The sequence below is a fragment of the Chrysemys picta genome, chromosome 11 (genome assembly GCF_011386835.1).
Source record: "Chrysemys picta bellii isolate R12L10 chromosome 11, ASM1138683v2, whole genome shotgun sequence".
Taxonomy (NCBI): domain Eukaryota; kingdom Metazoa; phylum Chordata; order Testudines; family Emydidae; genus Chrysemys; species Chrysemys picta.
In genome coordinates this window covers 34,975,119-34,995,950 of record NC_088801.1, presented here as the reverse complement: position 1 = coordinate 34,995,950, position 20,832 = coordinate 34,975,119, and the positions used below count along the sequence as shown (strand labels likewise).

Sequence of the window (20,832 nt, the reverse complement as noted above, 5' to 3'; positions counted from 1 at the left end):
GGTGGAAGGTGTCTATGAACATTAATTCCTCCCACTCTTTTATGACACCCTTTCCTTCTGTTTTGTTGCTTCTCAGATAAAAAGGCTTTCTGTAACTTCAATGTTAAAGGACCTTGGCCGGGAATTTAGACTCAAAATCAGGTCTCATTTAAAAATAAATATATAAAATGTTTAAAATAGAAACTTTCACAATTGGTTTAAAATGTCAATGAAAACATTGGTTGGTTGGTTGTAAACATGCCCTTATATCAAGTATCAGGGGGTAGCCGTGTTAGTCTGTATCTACAAAAACAACAAGGAGTCTGGTGGCACCTTAAAGACTAACAGATTTATTTGGGCATAAGCTTTCGTGGGTAAAAACCTCACTTCTTCGGATGCCCTTATAGTGTGCAAGACCTAAATATTTCATCACAGTTATAATGCATCAGAACTAAACTAAAGTACTAAACGTAGACAAGTAAACAATTAAATCTTCCAAGATGAGTTAAACTATCTAAAGGGTTAACTAACTGAGGGAAAGAAAATTATTTTAAAAAGATTTTTAAACTGATTCCAGCTCTTTAACTGGGAAAGACATGAACCACACAGTTTTGTGTCTTTCTGGGCAGATTTTTTTTTAGGTGTGTATCATAATTTAAAATGTCTGTTTAGCCAGCTGATTTAGACTAATTTCAGTGACGGTATTTATTCTGGTGCTTATTATTCAGTGAGTTTTTTGCGTGGGTGGTGGAGTGTGGGAAACTTTTGCTTTCCCATGTGTATCAAATCCTTGAGCATTTCAACAAAGTGAAGCAAAATAATAACTGGAAATGGAAATTTCCCATTGCTCCATATTTACTGTCATTCAAGTTTGCAAACAGTCTTTGGAGTTTTTATCTTCTGAAACTCATGCTGTAGCTACGTGTCCTGTTTTGCTTTTTGTTTCCTAAAATGAGACACTTAAACACATACTGAGCCGTACTAATGTTCCCAGAAGGCAATACATAAGGCTGCTAAAATAAGCCTGTTAAAGCAATCTATAGAGATTTGGTGACTAGTCTTATCATACTTGCAAATTTCAAGTATTTTTTCTGTATAAATAAAATAATACGTTTGAGATATCCTGTGCCATAGAAACTGGAGGTTTTGGTGTGGCTTTTTTTTAATTTTATTTTATTTTATTCTTTTTGGTATTCTAGTATGTACCGAATAAGGTACATTTTACTTATAACTAATTGTTTTCTGTCTGGCAGCAAAACAAAATTTTTAGTGCTGCATTAGAATTCAATTTTTGTGCAGAATTTACTTAATTTGCATGGGAACTAGATTATATTATGGCTGCATTTTATGAAATATAATTGGGGTATATATGAAAATATGTAGCTGACTTTTCAGGCTGCACAGCATAACTTCAAAAACAGGGAAGGATAATGAAGAAAACATAGCTTTAAAAAGTTCTTTGTTTTTATAAATTCCTACATATCCAGCCCACTAGAACCTTGATAATATGTGAATTAGCAAATTTAAAAACTCCAGGATAATATATCACAACACGCTATACTCTGTTCATTTATTTTGACAGTTGCCTTTTAGTTTTAATGTTTCATCATATACATATACTAGGACATACACTGTCAGATATGGTGTAAAAAGACTAAAGTCTTAGTAATAGGAGGCTGCAGCATTAAGTCTTTGCTGAGAAGTAAGATGATACCACCCTTCTGTGTGTGAATTGTAAGGTGTGATGGTCTATAGTTTTATAAAATCTATAGCAGCAGAAAACCCATTTTCTTTTCCCATAAATTAAGAGGAAAACAAACAGGGAACAGGATACAGATCCTTGGGTTCCTTATTGAGATGGGACACAGATCCTTTCACTTTTAGATCACTGGTTTATACCTGATGATCAGTACAAGCTGATGATTACTTGGTGGTTTATATGAAAGGAGGTAGTGGTCTCAGTCCAGTACCTAGTGGAAACATGTCTAAACTACATTCTCATTTGGCACATTTATCATGCATATTGGCAGTTTCAGCAAAGAGTCCAAGAGTTTTAATGGGCATAGATATTGAACTCACCCATTGGACAAAGTACATCAAAAACAGGCATGAGTCATGTTGGCAGGGCAGTGTGATCTGATGAAAAGGATTATGCAGAGTTTCGGGCTTAGGTCTCCACCAAGTATTATATACTGATTTAATTTAAGATCTGGCTAATGATGGTCACAATTCTTTTCTTATCAATCACCTGTCATATTGGTGCAAGGCTATCTCCTGAATACCTGGTGTAAAATAATATGTTAATAATATGACAATGGACTTTTAGCTGAGCAAGGAAGAGGAGAGACAAATCAGCACTCTTGTATTAGAGACAGGTTGCGATGAGGTTAGTATGTGAAATGATTGAGGGCTTGCAATTAACCACACAAAGAAATGTTTCTCTTTATTCAGAGATGAGGACAAATTTCTCAAGGAAAATCATTTGGGCTAATCTTTCACTGTTATTGGCAAAGTGTGTATCTGTGACAGAACATTTACTTTAGACAGGCCAAAATGTTATTTTACAGTAACGCAGGAACAAGTCACACCTCTTGTCACGATCATTTTTACAGCAGCACATCTTGTAACTTTTGTGTGTTGTCATGGATTTTTGCAGTCATTTCAATGGCCCAAACTTCCATTTGCTTGGGACACAAACCTAAAAATTATCCTGTCAGAAAGCCAGAATTCTTTGGATTGGAAATGTGTTTGTAGAGTAAATCTGATCTGATAGGAAGATTTTCCTAACTCCACTTCATGCATTGATAAATAACCCTCACCTTCTTGAGAGGCAAAGACTATGCCTGGACTCTCAGTTATCAAAGCAAATCTGTTTTTTTCCCATGGCATTGCTACTGTGATTTATCAGCTGGGCATTAGAATGTTTCCCACTTAGCTCTTATGACCAGAATACATTTAAACAGATTTTCAGCTGTGGGAGCTGAGGGTGCTCAGCACCACACAGGACTGGCCTTCAGTTTCTTGCTCTTGTATAATACAAATGCCATAAAGCCTAACTCAGAGAAGGGACTTTGTGGAGTAGCGGTAGGTCTATAAGGCAAAGAGAGAAGCTATCCTGGAATGGCTTAAATATTTTTAGATATAGTGAGCAGAATTCTCTGCTCTACTCTAGAATCCTTTGTGCTGCTCTGGGGATACCAGGGGGATAGAAACTGACAGTGTCCACCAGATGAACATTCCTGGAGCATGGGGGAATCCTCAGCTAGTGTAGAGCTGGCTATGACAGCACTTATGCCATCTCTCCACCCGGCTATGGCACAGAGAGTGCACCGGGGCAGGAAATGGAATAGCCTGAGCAAAACAGTGTTCCAGCTATTTTCAGCTGTCACTCAACCCTTAGGAGCCATTACCAACTGTCATACATCGGGGCTGGCAAAGAGCCAATCTGAGAAATAGGGAGCCACAGCCAGATTCCTTGTGGCCATCTGCTCCCCTTCAATGGAAAATGGATGCAGTGAGAATCTGGACAACTATACTTGTTTCAGTAATGAATGTTTTCCCAGTAGCAAAACGCTGTATTGCCATAATGCTACTTACCAGTTGAATGGAAAATTATACTTGTCATGCAAGTACATTTCACCTGAAAATATATATGTCCAAATATCTGGAACAGACTGACAAAAATCTTTTGTTCAAATATTCTTTTAATTCTGATTTGCGATTCAACTGTATTTTCTCCTGAATTATTTCTGCTGATTCATGATTAACCTACTTTGTATTTCAGATTTTTAATGCAGAACGTGTTTCGTTAGCACTCTTTAAATGAAATTACTTTTGTGGTGGTATTTTAAGATTGCCTTTTGATGTCTTTTTTTAATGGTAATTTAAAACTTATTGCATGCTGAATAACTGTAGAATCCTTATGGAGGCACATATGGCATCCACATTAATATCAAATGAATGCATAATGATCAGTGAAATTTCTGAGATTTCCACATGAATCAACAGTGACGAGACACTTAATGTTACACTCAATTACATCATGTTTAATTTATGTAGCAAAATTTGGACATTATGTTTAAAATGTCTTTAGTAAGTCATTGGGACTAATTGAACCTCCATGTCTGTGACAAATTGCACTGCAAACATTACATTCTGTTTTTACCCAACAGTTAATGTAGGTGAAAGCCTGTTTGCAGAGGGTCAACAGTTTTTGATATATTTTCACTGTTTCTCCCTGAATAATGGAATCCTAGAATGAAATGAAATTACAGCATCTATTAAACTATTTCTGTTTCCTTAGATGCACAGCATCCCAAACAATGGAAGAATAACCTATAATAATTTCTGAACTCTAGACACAACAATTCTTCATATGTTAAAATATAGTTTATGCAAAGAAAAGGGTTGGTGCAATGCCAAGGGGACATTCAAGTAGCTGGGAATGGCTGAGATGCAGGGACACTCTAGTTACCTCTGCTGGCCCGATTACATCCTCTGAGTTGGCTACAGGTGCTTTGTCTGTATGTTGGGGCAGGAGGTGCTACAGCCACTGTACATCACCCAAGAATTCTCCTACACAGATAGAATTCCTCCCGTAACAAGCTGAGCCAACTTGGAGCAATGCAAAGTGCAATAATGGAGTAGTGCAAAACTACCCTAATGTAGGCCAGGATCTGGCCCATTTAGTGGAGCTTGGAAGCAGAGGGCTGTGTTGTAGCCCACGCGTGGGCTAGGGGGTTGAATTCCATTCTGCTTCCCCTTTTTCCACACTTAGTGACATGCACAAAATCCGATTGCTTTGTGCATGTTGGTATCTATTAAACATATTGGGTGGGGGAATTTCATCTCATTGAATATACCATATTACCATAGTAATTTGCTGCTCCTTTTGATCCACTCTGATAATTTGATAACTAGAGAAGCAATTGACCAACAGTTTTGTCAGAAGATCTGTAAACAGAGACTTCTAGCATGATGATAATCATAACTATAGCAGCTCTTATTTGCCTGGATTGCTGAAAAAATGCAAATTCAGACCTTTAGTAATTGCATCTCGAGCTTTCATTTTTCACAGCAAAACATGAGAGAGAAATTATTACCTTGCTGTGAAGCTGTAAAAGATACTATTGACACTTTTTCTCATTGTAGTTGACTTCATTCTTTTTAATAAATGAATTAACAGAAAATAATATACTTTTGGAAAACTTTCTATTATTAATTTTGTTTAAAGTATCCTTTTCCTGCTTTTTGATCATTTTACTTATTCCATTCATATGATTCTCAAACACTGTATTGTGTTAATTCAATTCAGCCTCAATTTGTATAAAGTAAAATATTAATATCTAACTTGGCATTTATGAAAGTAAAATACATATTATTCCTGAAGTGATGCTTATAAACAGTAGTGCTGTACATCTTGAAACACAACAAGCATGTTGCAACAACCTTAAACATTCTACTGTTCAGTAGATTTCCCTATTAGCTAATTGTTTTCCCCAGTTTAAGAAATTGTGCTAATGAAATGGACTGAACATACTTTTCTTCTAATGTCATTTTGGAAAACAGAGGGGTTGAAAGTCTCACATTTAAATGGTGCTTTTAATTCAAAATGGGACACCAAGACGTTATAAAACAGTGAGCCAGTTCTACCCCCCCCCCCCTTTATACTCATGCAACCCCATTAAATCATCTGAAGATGTAACTATAGCAGAAATGGGCCCGTACCTATATACAACTCACTTCACCCACTGCTGAAGAGGAATTACCTTTGTAATGTAATGTAGTGAATGACTTGCTACTTCCAGCTACACTATATCCAATTTAAACCACTATGGGTGGCCAAATGTGAACTGGCATTTAGCCAAGGCTCTGGCTAACAAAAAGCACCATAGAATCTTTAGTGGTTAGGACCTTTAACAATACAGTGATCCTCACGGGTGCTGGAACAATTTGTATAGTGGGGGTGCTCTGAGCCATTGAACCAAACTTTAAATCCTGTATATGATGGAAACCACTTCAAGTCAGAGGGTGCTGCAGCACCCCTCGTTCCAGCACCTATGATGACCCATCGCATTAGGATAAATCCTTGTTTTTGCCAATTGCTCTCTGACTCAGAGGGAAGTGGGACAACTTCTGAGTTCCTGAGGGAATCAGTTATAGGTATCAGTTCAAGGATCAACCAGGGTTGGCCCTTCTTGACTAATGAGATGAAAGCTGAAGGGCGTGTGACAGGCATTTGCTATAATTTTACCAAGGTCAAACAATTTTAAAAAATGAATGGGTTGATTTTTGTTATAATTAAGAGTGCCTGTAAGTACAATGGCATATGGCTATATCAATTTGTCAATAGGGCTCTGCAGATTGAGTTTCATAAAGTGGAGAAACAAAATAACCTGCCATCTCTCAGATCTCAAAATACTCTTCTGCTTCAAAATGTTTCAGATTCACCAAACACCTGAGTTCTATTTATTTCAAGTGTTTACAAATTCTTTATGGATTTGTAAAATCATCAGCAGTTTTTCCTTCTTTTTCTGCTGAGAGAAACTTTGTAGGACTTTTCAGGAGAGATTGGAGTGCCACAAATTGTTTAGAACTGTACATTATCAATTTATTGTGTAATCACTCACACAACATAAAAAAATTGGACTATAAATTTACTTACAAATTTGTCACTGTAAAAATTAAGACAATTAGAAACAAAGATTTCACTGAATATCCCACTAGGTGCCTATCTACATTTTTAGGCATCCAAATACCTTGGAAAATCAGGCCTTTAGTTTCTCTGTGCCTAAGTTCCCTGTATGTAAAATGAGGATAATAGCATTTCCTGACCTCATGAGGATAAATGCATTTAAGAGTGTGAGGTGCACAGATACTGTGGTAGTAGAGGATCATAAAAGTATCTTACATAGTTTGTTGGCTTAGAAGTGGCTCCTAAACATAGATACTTGTATTAATAACGCAGTTCTGTTGCTCCCTTCCCTCCTGGTCAGCATTCTTATTTTAAAACAACACATGCGATAGATGCTTTTACAAATATTCTTGAATACAACATTCACCTTAAATCTGTCCTCTGGTAGAACCATTGAGAGGGAGCAAGAGTTTGACAACCTCATATGACCTCCCTTGGGCAAACTCAAGGGATTAGCTAGTACCAGAGAGTGCTAAGTATCTTGATAACACTGGTCTACAATTTTTGAGAAGTCGTCTGCTTCAGAGATAAAATGTGCTATTTATTATGTATTTTGATGTGCTGAATTCAAATATGACAATTAAAACAACTGATTGGCTACTGTTTCTAAGATATTTAAGTTTTTACATTTTATGTCTATGTATATTGTGTAGATAGTAGAGTTTTAATCATAAATTGTAAACCTAGGCCTTTTCATGTGTTTATGGTTGCTTTACATAATATTTCACCTGTCCTGTTTATGTAACACTTTAAAAATCAGCAAAAGGGTTATATAAATAAAATTTATTATATATAACAAAAGGCAAAAAACTATTATGTCCATAGTTTAGTCCTATTCAGTGTCTACTCAGCGCTTCTTGGCTTGTCTCTTGTATTCATTAAATGGAGCATCTCTTGTCACTGTCCAGCAATAGTCTGCAAGCATTGATGGGCTCCATTTGCCCTGATAGCGTTTCTCAATTGTTGCAATGTCCTGGTGAAATCACTCGCCATGCTCATCGCTCACTGCTCCGCAGTTCGGTGGAAAAAAATCTAGATGAGAGTGCAAAAAATGTATCTTTAGTGACCTGTTGCAACCAAGGCTTTTGTATGCCTTGAGGAGGTTTTCCACCAACAACCTGTAGTTGTCTGCCTTGTTGTTTCCGAGAAAATTTATTGCCACTAACTGGAAGGCTTTCCATGCCGTCTTTTCCTTGCCACGCAGTGCATGGTCAAATGCATCATCTCGAAGAAGTTCACGAATCTGAGGACCAACAAAGATACCTTCCTTTATCTTAGCTTCACTTAACCTTGGAAATTTTCCATGGAGGAACTTGAAAGCTGCCTGTGTTTTGTCAATGGCCTTGACAAAGTTCTTCTTCATCAGACCCAGCTTGATGTGTAAGGGTGGTAACAAAATCTTCCTTGATTCAACAAGTGGTGGATGCTGAACACTTTTCCTCCCAGGCTCCAATGATTGTCGGAGTGGCCAATCTTTCTTGAAGTAGTGGGAATCTCTTGCACGACTATCCCATTCGCAGACAAACCAGCAGTACTTTGTGTATCCAGTCTGCAGACCAAGCAAGAGAGCAACAACCTTCAAATCGCCACAAAGCTGCCACTGATGTTGGTCACAGTTTATGCACTTCAAAAGTTGTTTCATGTTGTCATAGGTTTCCTTCATATGGACTGCATGACCAACTGGAATTGATGGCAAAACATAGCCATTATGCAGTAAAACAGCTTTAAGACTCGTCTTCGATAAATCAATGAACAGTCTTCACTCATCTGGATCGTAAACTATGTTGAGAGCTGCCATCACACCATCGATGTTGTTGCAGGCTACAAGATCACCTTCCATGAAGAAGAATGGGACAAGATCCTTTTGATGGTCACGGAACATGGAAACCCTAACATCACCTGCCAGGAGATTCCACTTCTGTAGTCTGGAGTCCAACAGCTCTGCCTTACTCTTGGGTAGTTCCAAATCCCTGACAAGGTCATTCAGTTCACCTTGTGGTATGAGGTGTGGTTCAGAGGAGGAGGATGGGAGAAAATGTGGGTTCTGTGACATTGATGGTTCAGGACCAGAAGTTGCATCCTCTTCCTCTTCCTCGTCTGACTCAAGTGCGAATGATTCTGGTGCATCAGGAACCGGCAGTCCTTCTCCGTGGCGTACTGGGCGTATAGCTGATGGAATGTTTGGATAATGCACAGTCCACTTTTTCTTCTTTGACACACTTTTCCCAACTGGAGGCACCATGGAGAAGTAACAATTGCTGGTATGATCTGTTGGCTCTCTCCAAATCATTGGCACAGCAAAAGGCATAGATTTCCTTTTCCTGTTCAACCACTGGCGAAGATTTGTTGCACAAGTTTTGCAGCATATGTGTGGGGCCCACCTCTTGTCCTGATCTCCAATTTTGCAGCCAAAATAAAGGTGATAGGCTTTCTTAACCATAGTGGTTATACTGCACTTTTGTGATGCAAAAGTCACTTCACCACAAACATAGCAGAAGTTATCTGCACTGTTCACACAAGTACGAGGCATCTCTGCTCACTTTGGCTAAACAGAAATGTGTCCCTTTGCAAAATCAAACACTGACAAATAAGAGAGCACGACACTGTATGATTTCTAGAGCTGATATAGGGCAATTTGTTCAGCAGAGTGATGTAAGCTTCATTATGATTGCATCATCCATGACTTCTAGGAATAACATGATGCAATTCATATCATGTATGACGCAATACCAGCTTCAGATTGCATCATTCATTATTTTGCCTAAAAAGCAAGTACTGTCCACACCCAGTCATAGATTTATTCATAGATCCAGTCAAAGATGTATTTTAGTCATTTCTGGTTTAAATTGAGATCCCTTCCCTTTATAACTCACTTATCCTCTGCCATTCCCAAGTCAAGGGTTGTATATACTGACCCAAAAGCATATCTTGAAAACTAGAGCCAATCAACAATTTTAAGCATCATTTTCGTTCTCAGTGACCCAGAATTAGTCAAGTTTGACTACATTTATTTCAGAAGCATTTTGGCTGTAGAGCAGTGTAATAGATGATGTTTTAAAGATGGTGGTAGATATGTTATCACAAATTGCAAAGAAGGGGCAGTATTCTAGGAATACTATCTATAAGTACTCTAAGATGCACATGCATAGGCGCATTGATTTGAAAAGTGCTGTGCTACCAAGGGCCAGTAAAGATTTGGTGGATCCCATGGGCCAGGAGATACATTGCCCCCATAATGACCAGCTTTTAAAATTTTCTCATCCTTGTAATGTTTTTTGAGCCCAGAGCTGGGGGGGTGGGGGAGGGGCGGAAATAGAGGCATAAGACACTCAACAGAATTAATATTAACAACAAGGGGGAAGGCAGCAAGCCAAAATAAGGAAAGAACAGGTTAAAGAATATTTTGATAAATTAGATATATTCAAATCAGCAGAACCTGTTGAAATTCATCCTAGGGAGTATCTGAGGCAGTCTCGGAACCATTAGAAATTATCTTTGACAATTGATACAGTCCCACATGATATTCTCATAAGCAAACCTGGGAAATGTGGTCTCCATGAAATTACTATAAGGTGTGTGTGCACACCTGGTTGAAAGTCATCAATGGTTTGCTGTCAAACTGGGAGACCATATCTAATAGGGTCTTCCAGGGGTCAGTCCTGGTTCCAATATTATTCAATATTTTCATTAATGGCCTGAATAATGGAGTGGAGAGTATGCTTATACTATTTGCAGATGACACCAAGCTGGGAGGGGTTGAAAGCATTTTAGAGGGCAGGATTAGAATTCAAAATGACCTTGAGACATAGGAAAAATTAGTTTGAAATCTGCAAGGTGAAATTCAATAAAGATGTGAAAGTATTCACTTAGTAAGAAAAAAATCAAAAGCACAAATACAAAATGAGGAATAGCTGGTTTGGTGGTAGTACTGCTGAAAAGGATTTAGGGGTTATAGTAGATCACAGATTGAATATGAATCAACAATGTGATGCAGTTGTGAAAAAAGTTAATATTCTTGGTTGTATTAACAGGAGTATTGTATGTAAGACACAGGAGGTAATTGTCCCACTCTTCTCAGCACTGGTGAGGTCTCAGCAGGAGTACTGTGTCCAATTCTGGGCCCCACACTTCAGAAAAGATGTGGACAAATTGGAGAGAATCCAGAGAACAGCAACAAACATGATAAAAGGCTTAGAAAACCTGACCTATGATGAAAGATTTTTAAAAAGTTCTTAGACTTTCATTCTTATATAAAGTGGTCTGCTGCAAGCACTCTCTGGTACAGAAGCAGGATAGAAACATAGCTTGTCAGTTTTTCAAAGTGCTACATTCAGATTGGCTTGAAATTCACTGTATCAACTATGGCTCTGCCCCTGCGGGCATAGCAATAGAGAATGGGAATATAACAGTATCTTGCCCTGCCCTAAACAAACTTGTCATTTTCTTGGTGCCCAAAACAACTCCTAATCAATGACCCTATTCCCACAGTCCAACAGACTCTGATTGTGTTTTGTGTGGCACCACTGATCCAGAGTATACTTTCTGCTGATTGGCAGAGACTGAGGGAGGGGTGAGGTACTCTCATCTCCCTGAGGGACAAACTACTTAGGGCAGAGTTAAGGTTGTTGTGTGGGAAGAGTCACCTTAGTTCTATATTTCCATTTTCCAATCTTTGTTCCTGTAACGCTAACCTTCTTGAAGGGGACCTTAACTTTGGTTTGCCCATGTTTGAGTTTGGGAATTAAACTAATGTTCTGGAAGGGCATGAAGAGCATAGGGCAGTGCTAAGCACCTGCAATATGACCTCCACGTTAATTATGTTTTTGTATGATATGCATAAGGTGTATATGTCAGCCGTGATGTTTTTCTGTAAAGAGATTAAGTTCCAAAAACAGGATACCAGCAGTACATTGCTGTTATAAATAGCACTTGTCCAACTGCACTAGTTAATTTATGTTACATATTGCTGTTTGCTGTTGTCCACTGGCAGACATATGCTTTGCACAGTGTTTTATTTTAGTCCCATAACTAAAGCATTAATCATCATAGTGTATTCACCGGGGCTTAAGCTTGAGTCCATGTAAACTACCATCTCGATTGTCTAGGAATGCTGGGGAACAGATAAGAATAATATTGTTGTACCTAATATTCTATTGTGTATAATTAGTTTGGATATCTGTGACTGGAGTCCCAGGGGAGCCAATTGAGGTCACTCAATTAGGATGAACTGCAAAGAATGGGGCAAACAATCCCCAAAGCTGGTGGATATTCTAATACTTGGATTTACCAAGCCAGCACAAAACAGCTTCTATAATACCTCACTGGTTACCCAGAAGCCAACAACACAGTCCCTTAAAGTAACCCAGTCTTAGGCCTCCATTCAGACACCCAAGTCAAATATGATGAGGATTACTGAAAATTTTATTCACCATATAAAAAAGTTCTACCAATCCCAAAGGATCAGACACATTACTTCCCAGGTTAATGAATATTCCAGATTTTACCCAAATACATGCTTACACTCAATTTTTATTAACTAAACTAAAAGTTATTTAAAAAGAAGAGAGAGTATTGGTTAAAAGATCAGTGTACATATACACATGAATATAGATTCATAGTAGAGGTGGTAAGCTTTGTAGTTGCAAAGAGTTCATAGTTTATAGTCCAATGTCCATTTTCAGGGTGATTCCAGATTAGGGCTGGAGACCTAGTCTTTGTCTTAAGCTTCCCCTGTGTGAAGCATCAAGCAGATCTGAGATTAAAAGGATCAGGACCAAAGGGGATTTTATACAGATTCAGGCCTTCTCTTGACAGGTCAGAGTCCTTTGGCAAACAATAGGCAATTATGGGGACTTTGGAAGTAGATCAATTTCCTAAGAATCGTTGGTAATTACACAGATTAACATAAGGTAATTTCCTGTTTTTCATCATTCTCAAGTGATTTGCTACACATTTCAAAGAGAAATGAATACAGTGATATCCTATGTTTACAGTTCATCTAAATATTAAGATGTCTTTTTGATCTCTGAATTAACAGAATACAGCATAGACAGGGTCTGTTTGATTACACTGTTAACCTTTAACAATATATATGTAAAAACTCCAACATTATCTACCAAAATGTCTCTAAGGGTTCAATTATCCTGCAGGATGCTTAACCCTTTCCTGCCAAGGGTCACATCATCATATTCCAAGTACCATCTCTAAGCTTTCTGAATGCTTTTGTGAGATCCACACCAGGTGAAGGGTGAATGGCTTCAGCTGAATCTAGACAGTAAGGCCCTTGCAACTGATGAAATTGTATTTTGATTTGAAGTTCAAGCAGCAACTTGCTTTTTATTCTACTTTTCAGCATTTTTTTTAAATGCACTTATTTAGTGAAGTAGGTTTAAGAAGGTTACTCTTGAATGTTAGTGTATTCTTCTGATTGAAGTACTCATAGTTCAGGTTATCCTTAATGATGCTTAGGCAGCATTTTCCATTCTTGTGGAATGCAAAGAGAGGAAATGTAGTCGTATGTTTTGAAGAACAAGAGAGTTTGATTTTATATTACCTGTGCAGTTTCCTCATCTTCAAAATTTCCATAATAGATTCTCCTCTGGAAGGTAATATAAGTGCAAAGTAGTATCAAAGGCTATGAGAAGAGGAGGGGGGAAGGCTTTACATAAAATGTAAGTCAGATGTATTTCTTCTAGTTCCTTGTTAAAGCCCTTTAAATTAGAACCAGAATATCAACAGTATTAACCCTTTGTTTATGGTCTTCCTACAACTGATCTTTGTGCTGCTGTGAGCTATTAATACTTGATTGAGGTTTGGCATGTTGGAACATGCTTAACCATTAATTTTCAAAGTTGTTTTAACAAAAGATGAATATAAACAATTAAATTATCCAGCTAATGGCACTACTATATATAAAATCAAAGATTTACCATTTAGACAGTGTTAGTCCCTTTCCTACTCCAACACATTTTTTACAGATTTTGTGAGTTTAGATGTTACCTTATTTCTATAGTTTAACTTTATCTATGTAATAAACATCAGCCTGAACTTACTACTTTATGATTCCTATCTACCCCAGATCCTAATTATCTACCCACAAGCTATTTCTTCTGCTACCCACCATATTCTCTCCCCCCTCTTATATTCAGGGTGGAGTTTAACGAGTAACACCTGCCTCAGTGAGTCAGCAGGAATAAACCTGCCCTTCCCTGTCTCTCCTCATAGGAGAATCCTGCCAGCCTCTTACACCATTACATCAACCAGCCAATTATGATGAGTCATTAGATGCTATAACATTCAGAATACATTTGCAAAAGTCAGTATATAAGAATTCTTAATCAGCCCAAATTCTTCAACTGCCATAGTATGAGTGACAGAGAATGAACTGCTAGAGGACAAGCACAAGGAATTCCTAGTTTTATCAACCTCATGCAAAACCATCTGTAAACAATAATGAAAACTGCTGGTGTTGTTCCTATTTTAGAATATCCTCATTTAATAATTAAAATGTTATTCTCCATATCTGGATTTCTTCAGTGAGTTTAGAAACAGCAAAACACATTTTATCCTGTAACATTTTATTTTTGTTTTCTCATTAGTCTCAAAACATTTACTTTCTCTAAGTGAAATACCATCAGAAGAGTTCTATGTACTTCTACATACTTCATTGGGAGTTAGAGTGAGCCCTAATCTTTTCACAAACACTTTCTCTCAAATTCATTAGCAGTTAAAGTTTTCTCAAACTGAGATTCAGGTGTTTTGTGTTGTAGTCAGTTGAGTGTTGATCAAAAACAATTTGGAAATTGTCATGTTTTTAATCCGAGTTTTGTGCATATAAAAGTGAGTCGGAGTTAGGCTTCCTAATCTGAGGATATTGCCCCAAAAGTGCAACTCACAATTTGACTTTATGCTCTTTGAGGACATCTACACTGCAATTAAAACCCACAGCTAGCCCATGCTTGCGGACTTGGGATCAGGCTAATGGGCTATTTAATTGCTGTGTAGACTTTTGGGCTCAGGCGGGAGCCTGGGCTCCAGAACCCCGTGAGATGGGAGGGTCCCAGAATTCAGGCTGTAGACCAAGCCAGAATGTCTACACTGTGATTAAATAGCACCTCATCCCGAGCCCCACAAGCCTGAGTCAGCTGGCATGGTAGTGTAGACATACTCTTTAAGTAGATGTGGCCTAAGGAATGTGTGTGAACATGCATCCAGGCATGCTCAAGCCTCCAGCTGGGATGTATAATCTCTTTTTGCATGTCTCTGCATTTCTGTAGGGGCCAAAACCCATCCTGGGATCAGTTCATTGTTTTGGCCCATGGGTGTTGCCTTTTCCAGATCTGCTCATTTCTTTCTCCTCTAATATGTAAAAATATGTTCCTATCTCACAGAGATATTGGGAAGTTTAGTTAATGATTTGTAAAGCACTTGGAACATTTCAGATGTGTATTACTAATGGTCCAGATCCACAAAGAGATTGATGAGAAGGGATTTGAACAAGGGTTAAACACCTCTCAGGTGGGTGCCCTAACAAACTAGGCTATAAAGTCACTTGTAGTGTTTCTGGCTCAATGCATATTTAATTATTTGTACAGAGTAGACTAGTTTCAACAGGAGCGATTGAAAGAGAGAGACAGTAGAATAGGGGTAGTTGTGTGGTTAGGGTGCTCTCCTGAAAGGAGGGAAACTCCTGTTCAAATTCCTTCACATCATCAGGCAAGAGAAGGAACTGAACCAGGATCGCTCATATCTTAGTTTAATACCCTAATCACTGGGCTAAAAGTGATTAGGAATCATATCTTTCTCCCCACTACGGGGTGAGTCCGGTGTGGAGTTATTCGATTAGACCCTGCATGAAAGAAAAGTGGGACAACACCTATCTTCCTATCGTTTAAGGCTCCTGCTGGAGTGAAGGCATGACATAGGCAGCTGCTTGCGTGCCTGAGGTAGCCATATGCATGTTCAGAGGCAGAAATGTAGGTGGCTAGGGAACTTTTATAGCTGAAATGTTAGCACTTGATGATTTTAGGCACCTAGTTAGCTGAGTGGAGGTTTTTTGGCTCATAGATGCCTAAATCCCAGATTGAGGCACTACTAAGCTCCACTGTGGCTCTGGGCAACTGCGTATTCGTACTCACAAGTCCCAAGGATGACTGGACCCCCATTGGGCTGGGGCTGTATATAGTAAAAGACAATCCCTGCCTCAGGAGTTTACTTTCCCTTTCTTTTTACGGAAGGGGAACGGGGCCAGGGAGAATGTAAGTACCCAAGGTCCCATAGGAGCTACGTGGTAGAGGTGGGAATTGAATCAAAGGCTTCCTGAGCCTAGGTCAGTCTCTTAGCCCCCTGGCGACCTCACCTGCGGTGGAGTCAAAGCCTTGCTAACTATCCCAAGGAGCTGCAGCTGGCCAGGGAGCCAGCGACTCTCACAAGGAACTATCCGTGTACCAGGTGCCGGGAGGGAACAAAACTGCCCTTCCCCCCAGTGCGTTAAGGGTTAATGTCTCTGTTGCTGTAGCGGGGCGCGGCTGGAGAGTGACCCCAATAAGACGCTGCCCGCCCGGCGGGTCACAGCTCTGGAGTGGAGCGAGCCTGAAGCCCGGGCTCTCCAGCCCGCCCTTGTCCCCAGGCACCTCCCGGGCTCGGCTGCTGCCCAGCTGACAGGGTCCCAGGGCGGGCGGGGCTCGCCCTCGATGGGGGCAATGAGTTTAGGGAGCCCGCCTCGCCCAGAGGTCCCTAGCGCGGGAGCCTCGGCAGCGCTTCGGGCCGCAGGGGCCAGCCCGGCCTCCTGCCGCACGTGTGCTGGGGAAGGGGCTTGGGGGGCTGCTGCAGCCCGGGCGGCGCTCGCGCTCCCCCCCCGCAGTCTCCACCCTACAAGTCCGGCCCGCCGGCACTCACACTCCTGCCTGATCAGCTGCTGCCAGTGCCTCTCGTTCGGGCTGAGCCAGAGGATGGTACCTTAGAGCAGGAGCCGCCGCCGCCGCGATGGCTGCCCCGCTGCCAGATTTGCAGAGGAGCGCAGGGAGGGCTGCAGAGACTCCGGCTCCCTCCCAGGAGAGCAGCAGGGACTTGGCTCCTTCCCCCTGGCTAGCCCAGCGGGCTCCTCTCATCCCCCCTGCTGTGCCCCATCCCCAGGCGGGGCCCCGGCTCGGGCCAGACAGGTAAGGCTGAGAGGGTGGGGGGCAGCGGCTCTGCAGGACGGATGCCGGCTGTCCCTCTGCACCGTGGGTGGCTACAGGTGGCTCCAAGTTCCCAGGGTCTGACAGAGAGAGATTCACTTTCACGCGCCGTCTCCCCTCTAGAGCCTCACAGGTGTCTTGCGGGCGGGCTCCCAAGCGAAAAAAGGCTCGGAGGTGAACGTGTGTTGGTTACACGAGGCGACGATCTTGTTCTGATGCTACTTACACCTAGGTGGTGTGTGTGGCTCGCACCACACCCTTATCAAAACCAACCAGAGGAAGCCATCGCAAAGGTCTGATGTCTGAGCAATAGTGAGGTCGTACAGGAACGGAACAAAAACTATTTGCACAATTTTCGGAAAATACCATCAAAGGTTTGCCACATCCAAGACAGAATAAGGAAGTTGTAGCTGGAAATGGAAAGAAATGTGAGGTGTCCTGTAGCAGAAGCATCTTTTTCTGTAATTAAAATACCCCCCCCCCCTTTTTTTTTACACGCACAAGTCTTTGCAGGATAGGGACCTTTATCGTTTATGTGGCAATGTTTTAGGTCTTCGCTTCTTTAATTTGTTCCTTAAGAGCTTTAACCCACATTTTATTTTTTAAAGGTTTTAAAATTGAATCTTATCAGCAAAAACAAACAAACAAACAAAACAAAAACCATAAGCCATCAACTGCCACTGACTTTTTTGGGACATAATTAATATTGCTGTTTGTAGTTTCAGAACTTGATCTGTCAAGGCTCTGGGCAACATTATACACCACACTTTTTTTTAAAAAATGAAATGAACCAGCTTGTAAGATAAGAGAACTCCATTTACCAGGAACATCTACTAGTAATGCAGCTTCTGTAAGAGTTATAACCACTTAAAGTTATTTTTTTGTACTAGGTACTTTCACCAGTTGTTAAACTCATGTTTCAAAAGGAAGATATTTCAACTTGTATTAAAAGAAAGGTAGCTGTTAGGCTTTTATGAAGTGTCTGATAGTTTGTCTACATTAACTTCTCCCACACTTCAAAACATTGTGAACACAATACTGTCCATTCCTGCTAAACACTGTATATTCCCTGTAAACTAATGTTTTCTAAATACTCCAAGAAACAAAAGCCGCCTCAAAGGTGATTTAATGATGTGGAAAAGTCTAAACATTTTTATCATACCAATTAACAAGTGACCCATAGAATGACACTAATACAGTAATGAAGAGGTTAAATATTAACCCCTGTCTTCAACTCCCACAAATCGGGGGCGGGGGAAGGAATGCTTGCAAAATCAAATCAGGGTTTATCGTGTTTTGATTTCTATTGCCTAGAAGAATAGGTGCTAACTTATATTTTCCATGTCAGAAAATTGTGTAATGTAGCGTGCACCGCATTCTAAAAGCTTAGGTCTTACTGGTTAAAAATATTTATTTTTTAAATTAATGCATAAGTGATCTTGCAAAATGATTATGGAAGTGGTAATCTGCTCAAACGCTCACAGGTACTGGCTGGTGGTATTTGAAATAAATACAAACTTAGATTTTAAAAACATGACCCTATACTGAATCTTATAGCTAATTAAGGAGTCATCAAAGAAAGAAGACAAACACCTAGGCAGTTAGAGGCAGAAAGGAATATTTTTCCTATGTGAAATTCCAAGATATGAATCACCTTGGGCCCTGACCCTGCAAAAACTCATGCAGGTGCTTTAACTTTTAAACAGATAGAACTACTCGTTATAGTAAAGTTAAGCACATGCGTGAGAATCAGGGGCCTGAAAATATTTGCAATACCTGAAGACAGAATGGACACACTTAAGCCCCAGTGCTGTAAAGATTTACACTAGCAATTAACTTTACATCCATGGGTTGTTACTGGGATTTAATTTCGTCTACCCCAGGAATTGAAATTAGAGGGGGTGTTCAATTTACGGGGGCTGGGAAGGGTTGGAAAATGATTAAATTGGCAACACTGTGACCACTGGGGGAGATGGGAGAGTTTGGAGGGTGTAAGGAAATCCTGAATGTGCAAAATTAATCATGTGCATTTTAATCAGTACAGCCTTTTGATTAAAAAAGTGCTAGCAATGTGACCAATAACTAATGTGGCAAATCCCCTAATATTAATGTCCTAATGTATACTGTATTTATTTAAACTATGTTGTATATTTTGTTGATGTAGGATCAAAAAGAAAGAGCTTGGTGTGTTGGCAATCCCATCAATTCCAAACCCTTTTCCTGAGCTATGTTGCTCTCCATTTTCATCGGTTTTGTCAGCCAGCCTGTTGCCCAAGGCAACTTCAAGAAAAAAGCAGGTAAGATTTATGTTGTTTTTTTTGTCAAAACACTGTTGGTTTTTTTTGTTCCATCCTTCAATTAAATATACAATTATCTACTTAACTGATCCAATTCTAAATAATAAACATTCCCAAGAAATTAAGATCTACAGTCTCATAAACAGACTATTAATGGTGGTGATAATGACTTTTTGGAATCCATAGACCAATACATCTAGGAGACTTGAATATTTTTTATAATTGAGATGTGACTGACTAATCTGTGACAAGTAAAGAGAAATCGCAAGCAGGTTATGCTTTGTCATCCTTAAATGAAAAATTAAATTTATACCTTGCCCATCATTATAATTAGACCATAGCAGCTGAGTGTCCACAGTAACTGAACAGCTTTTTATCTAAAGAGTCTAATGTTGTTAGTATAGCTGTAAAAACAAAACATATTGATAATTAAAGAGCTCGGATACCAAGCTTTTCACCATGTTAGGTGGATAGCGGGTTTATGTCCGTATTCTGTGGTATACATATACAATATTTATTAAGTGAATCTCTTAAATGTGAGTCAGAGGAAGCATTATCACAGCTTTCAAGAGTTCAGGTAGGATTTGCACTTCAATAGTGGGTCATCTTTTCTGGGGAGAAAAAAATAAGTTGTCAAACTATTCTTTTGTAGTCCATGTTCACTTATAACATGCTTGAGCATGGATGGATACTAGAGAGCAAGAGCAGTTAAGCTTTCATTTCAGCATTGAACACTGCTGCTTTCTTCAGTTCAAACTTTCAGTTTGTCTCTCAAAAATTGGTCCATCTCAACTCATCGGTTTCTTTTATTTTTGTGGGTGGAAGAAACTTTATCTGGGTGGAACACTCCCAGTGGTGCTACCTCCGGGTCATTGTCTCTGCATGCTCATTCTCTGGTTCTCTGTGGGATCTTTCCTGTGAGGTGTCTTAAGAGGCAGGGCAAGTGCAAGAGGAAGTAGAGCTGGTGAGTACCTACTCACTGTAGTACTGTTCCTTGCGCAACCTTCAGATTTTCACTAAGAAACTGTTGGAAGATAACATGGCTACCAGCAACGTTTATCTGGAGTTTACCCCCTCCATGGCTGCTGCTGTTCAATGGCATGGGGACTGCCAGTGGCAGTATAGCTTCTACTGGAAAATGTCCTCTGGGGGTATGTGAGGTGTAAAAATCTGAGGGGGCGGATCTCTTTGATAATCCCTACCAAACCCTTTAAACCTGTCCCCACAGGGGACTGTGTTCTGAAAGAAGTCCATCTGGATGGCATTTTTAGGCCCCTCTGGTTGTCCTAACATGAGAACTCCTGTCATGGAGAAAATCTGGCCCACTGTTCCAACTGCTGTGTCACTATGTCTCAACTTCTTCCCAGTCTTAGTAAGCTCCTTTGCAATATGTGTCTTGAGGCTGATGCAAAGGATAGGTACAAGGGGCTTATCAGCAAAATGCAAGGGTAGCACTTTGGTGAGATGCCAATTCCTGACCTCTAGGTGGTGACACTGTCCCTCTTCGGAAGCTCTGTCTTTCAATATTGGCCTCTGACAACTTCTTGCTTGTGGCTTAAAGAGCTTTGTCTTTCTCTCAACCTCCTTTTCCCCATGACAAGTTGTGCAAGAGTGTCCATTACTTTAACTTTTCTGCAGTCTCCCGCTCTGAAGGTTAGGGGTATGCGGTGGGGGACTGGAGGTA

At 39.9% G+C, this 20,832-nt stretch overlaps 1 protein-coding gene across 3 annotated transcripts in view; it reads left to right on the top strand.

Moving 5' to 3' along the window:
* Nucleotides 1–11,586: 11,586 nt before the first annotated feature.
* The window catches only part of GRB14 (growth factor receptor bound protein 14), a 105,642-nt gene continuing 96,396 nt past the window's right edge, over nucleotides 11,587–20,832 (top strand). For all 3 annotated transcript variants that reach the window (XR_010591580.1, XM_005290374.5, XM_065561775.1), the window contains exons 1-2: nucleotides 11,587–16,833; nucleotides 19,016–19,148. Coding sequence is in view for 2 of the 3 variants with exons in the window: in XM_005290374.5 (XP_005290431.1) it covers nucleotides 16,658–16,833; nucleotides 19,016–19,148 (309 nt within the window). In the remaining variant the exon portion in view is untranslated. The remainder of the gene's footprint in view (nucleotides 16,834–19,015; nucleotides 19,149–20,832) is intronic.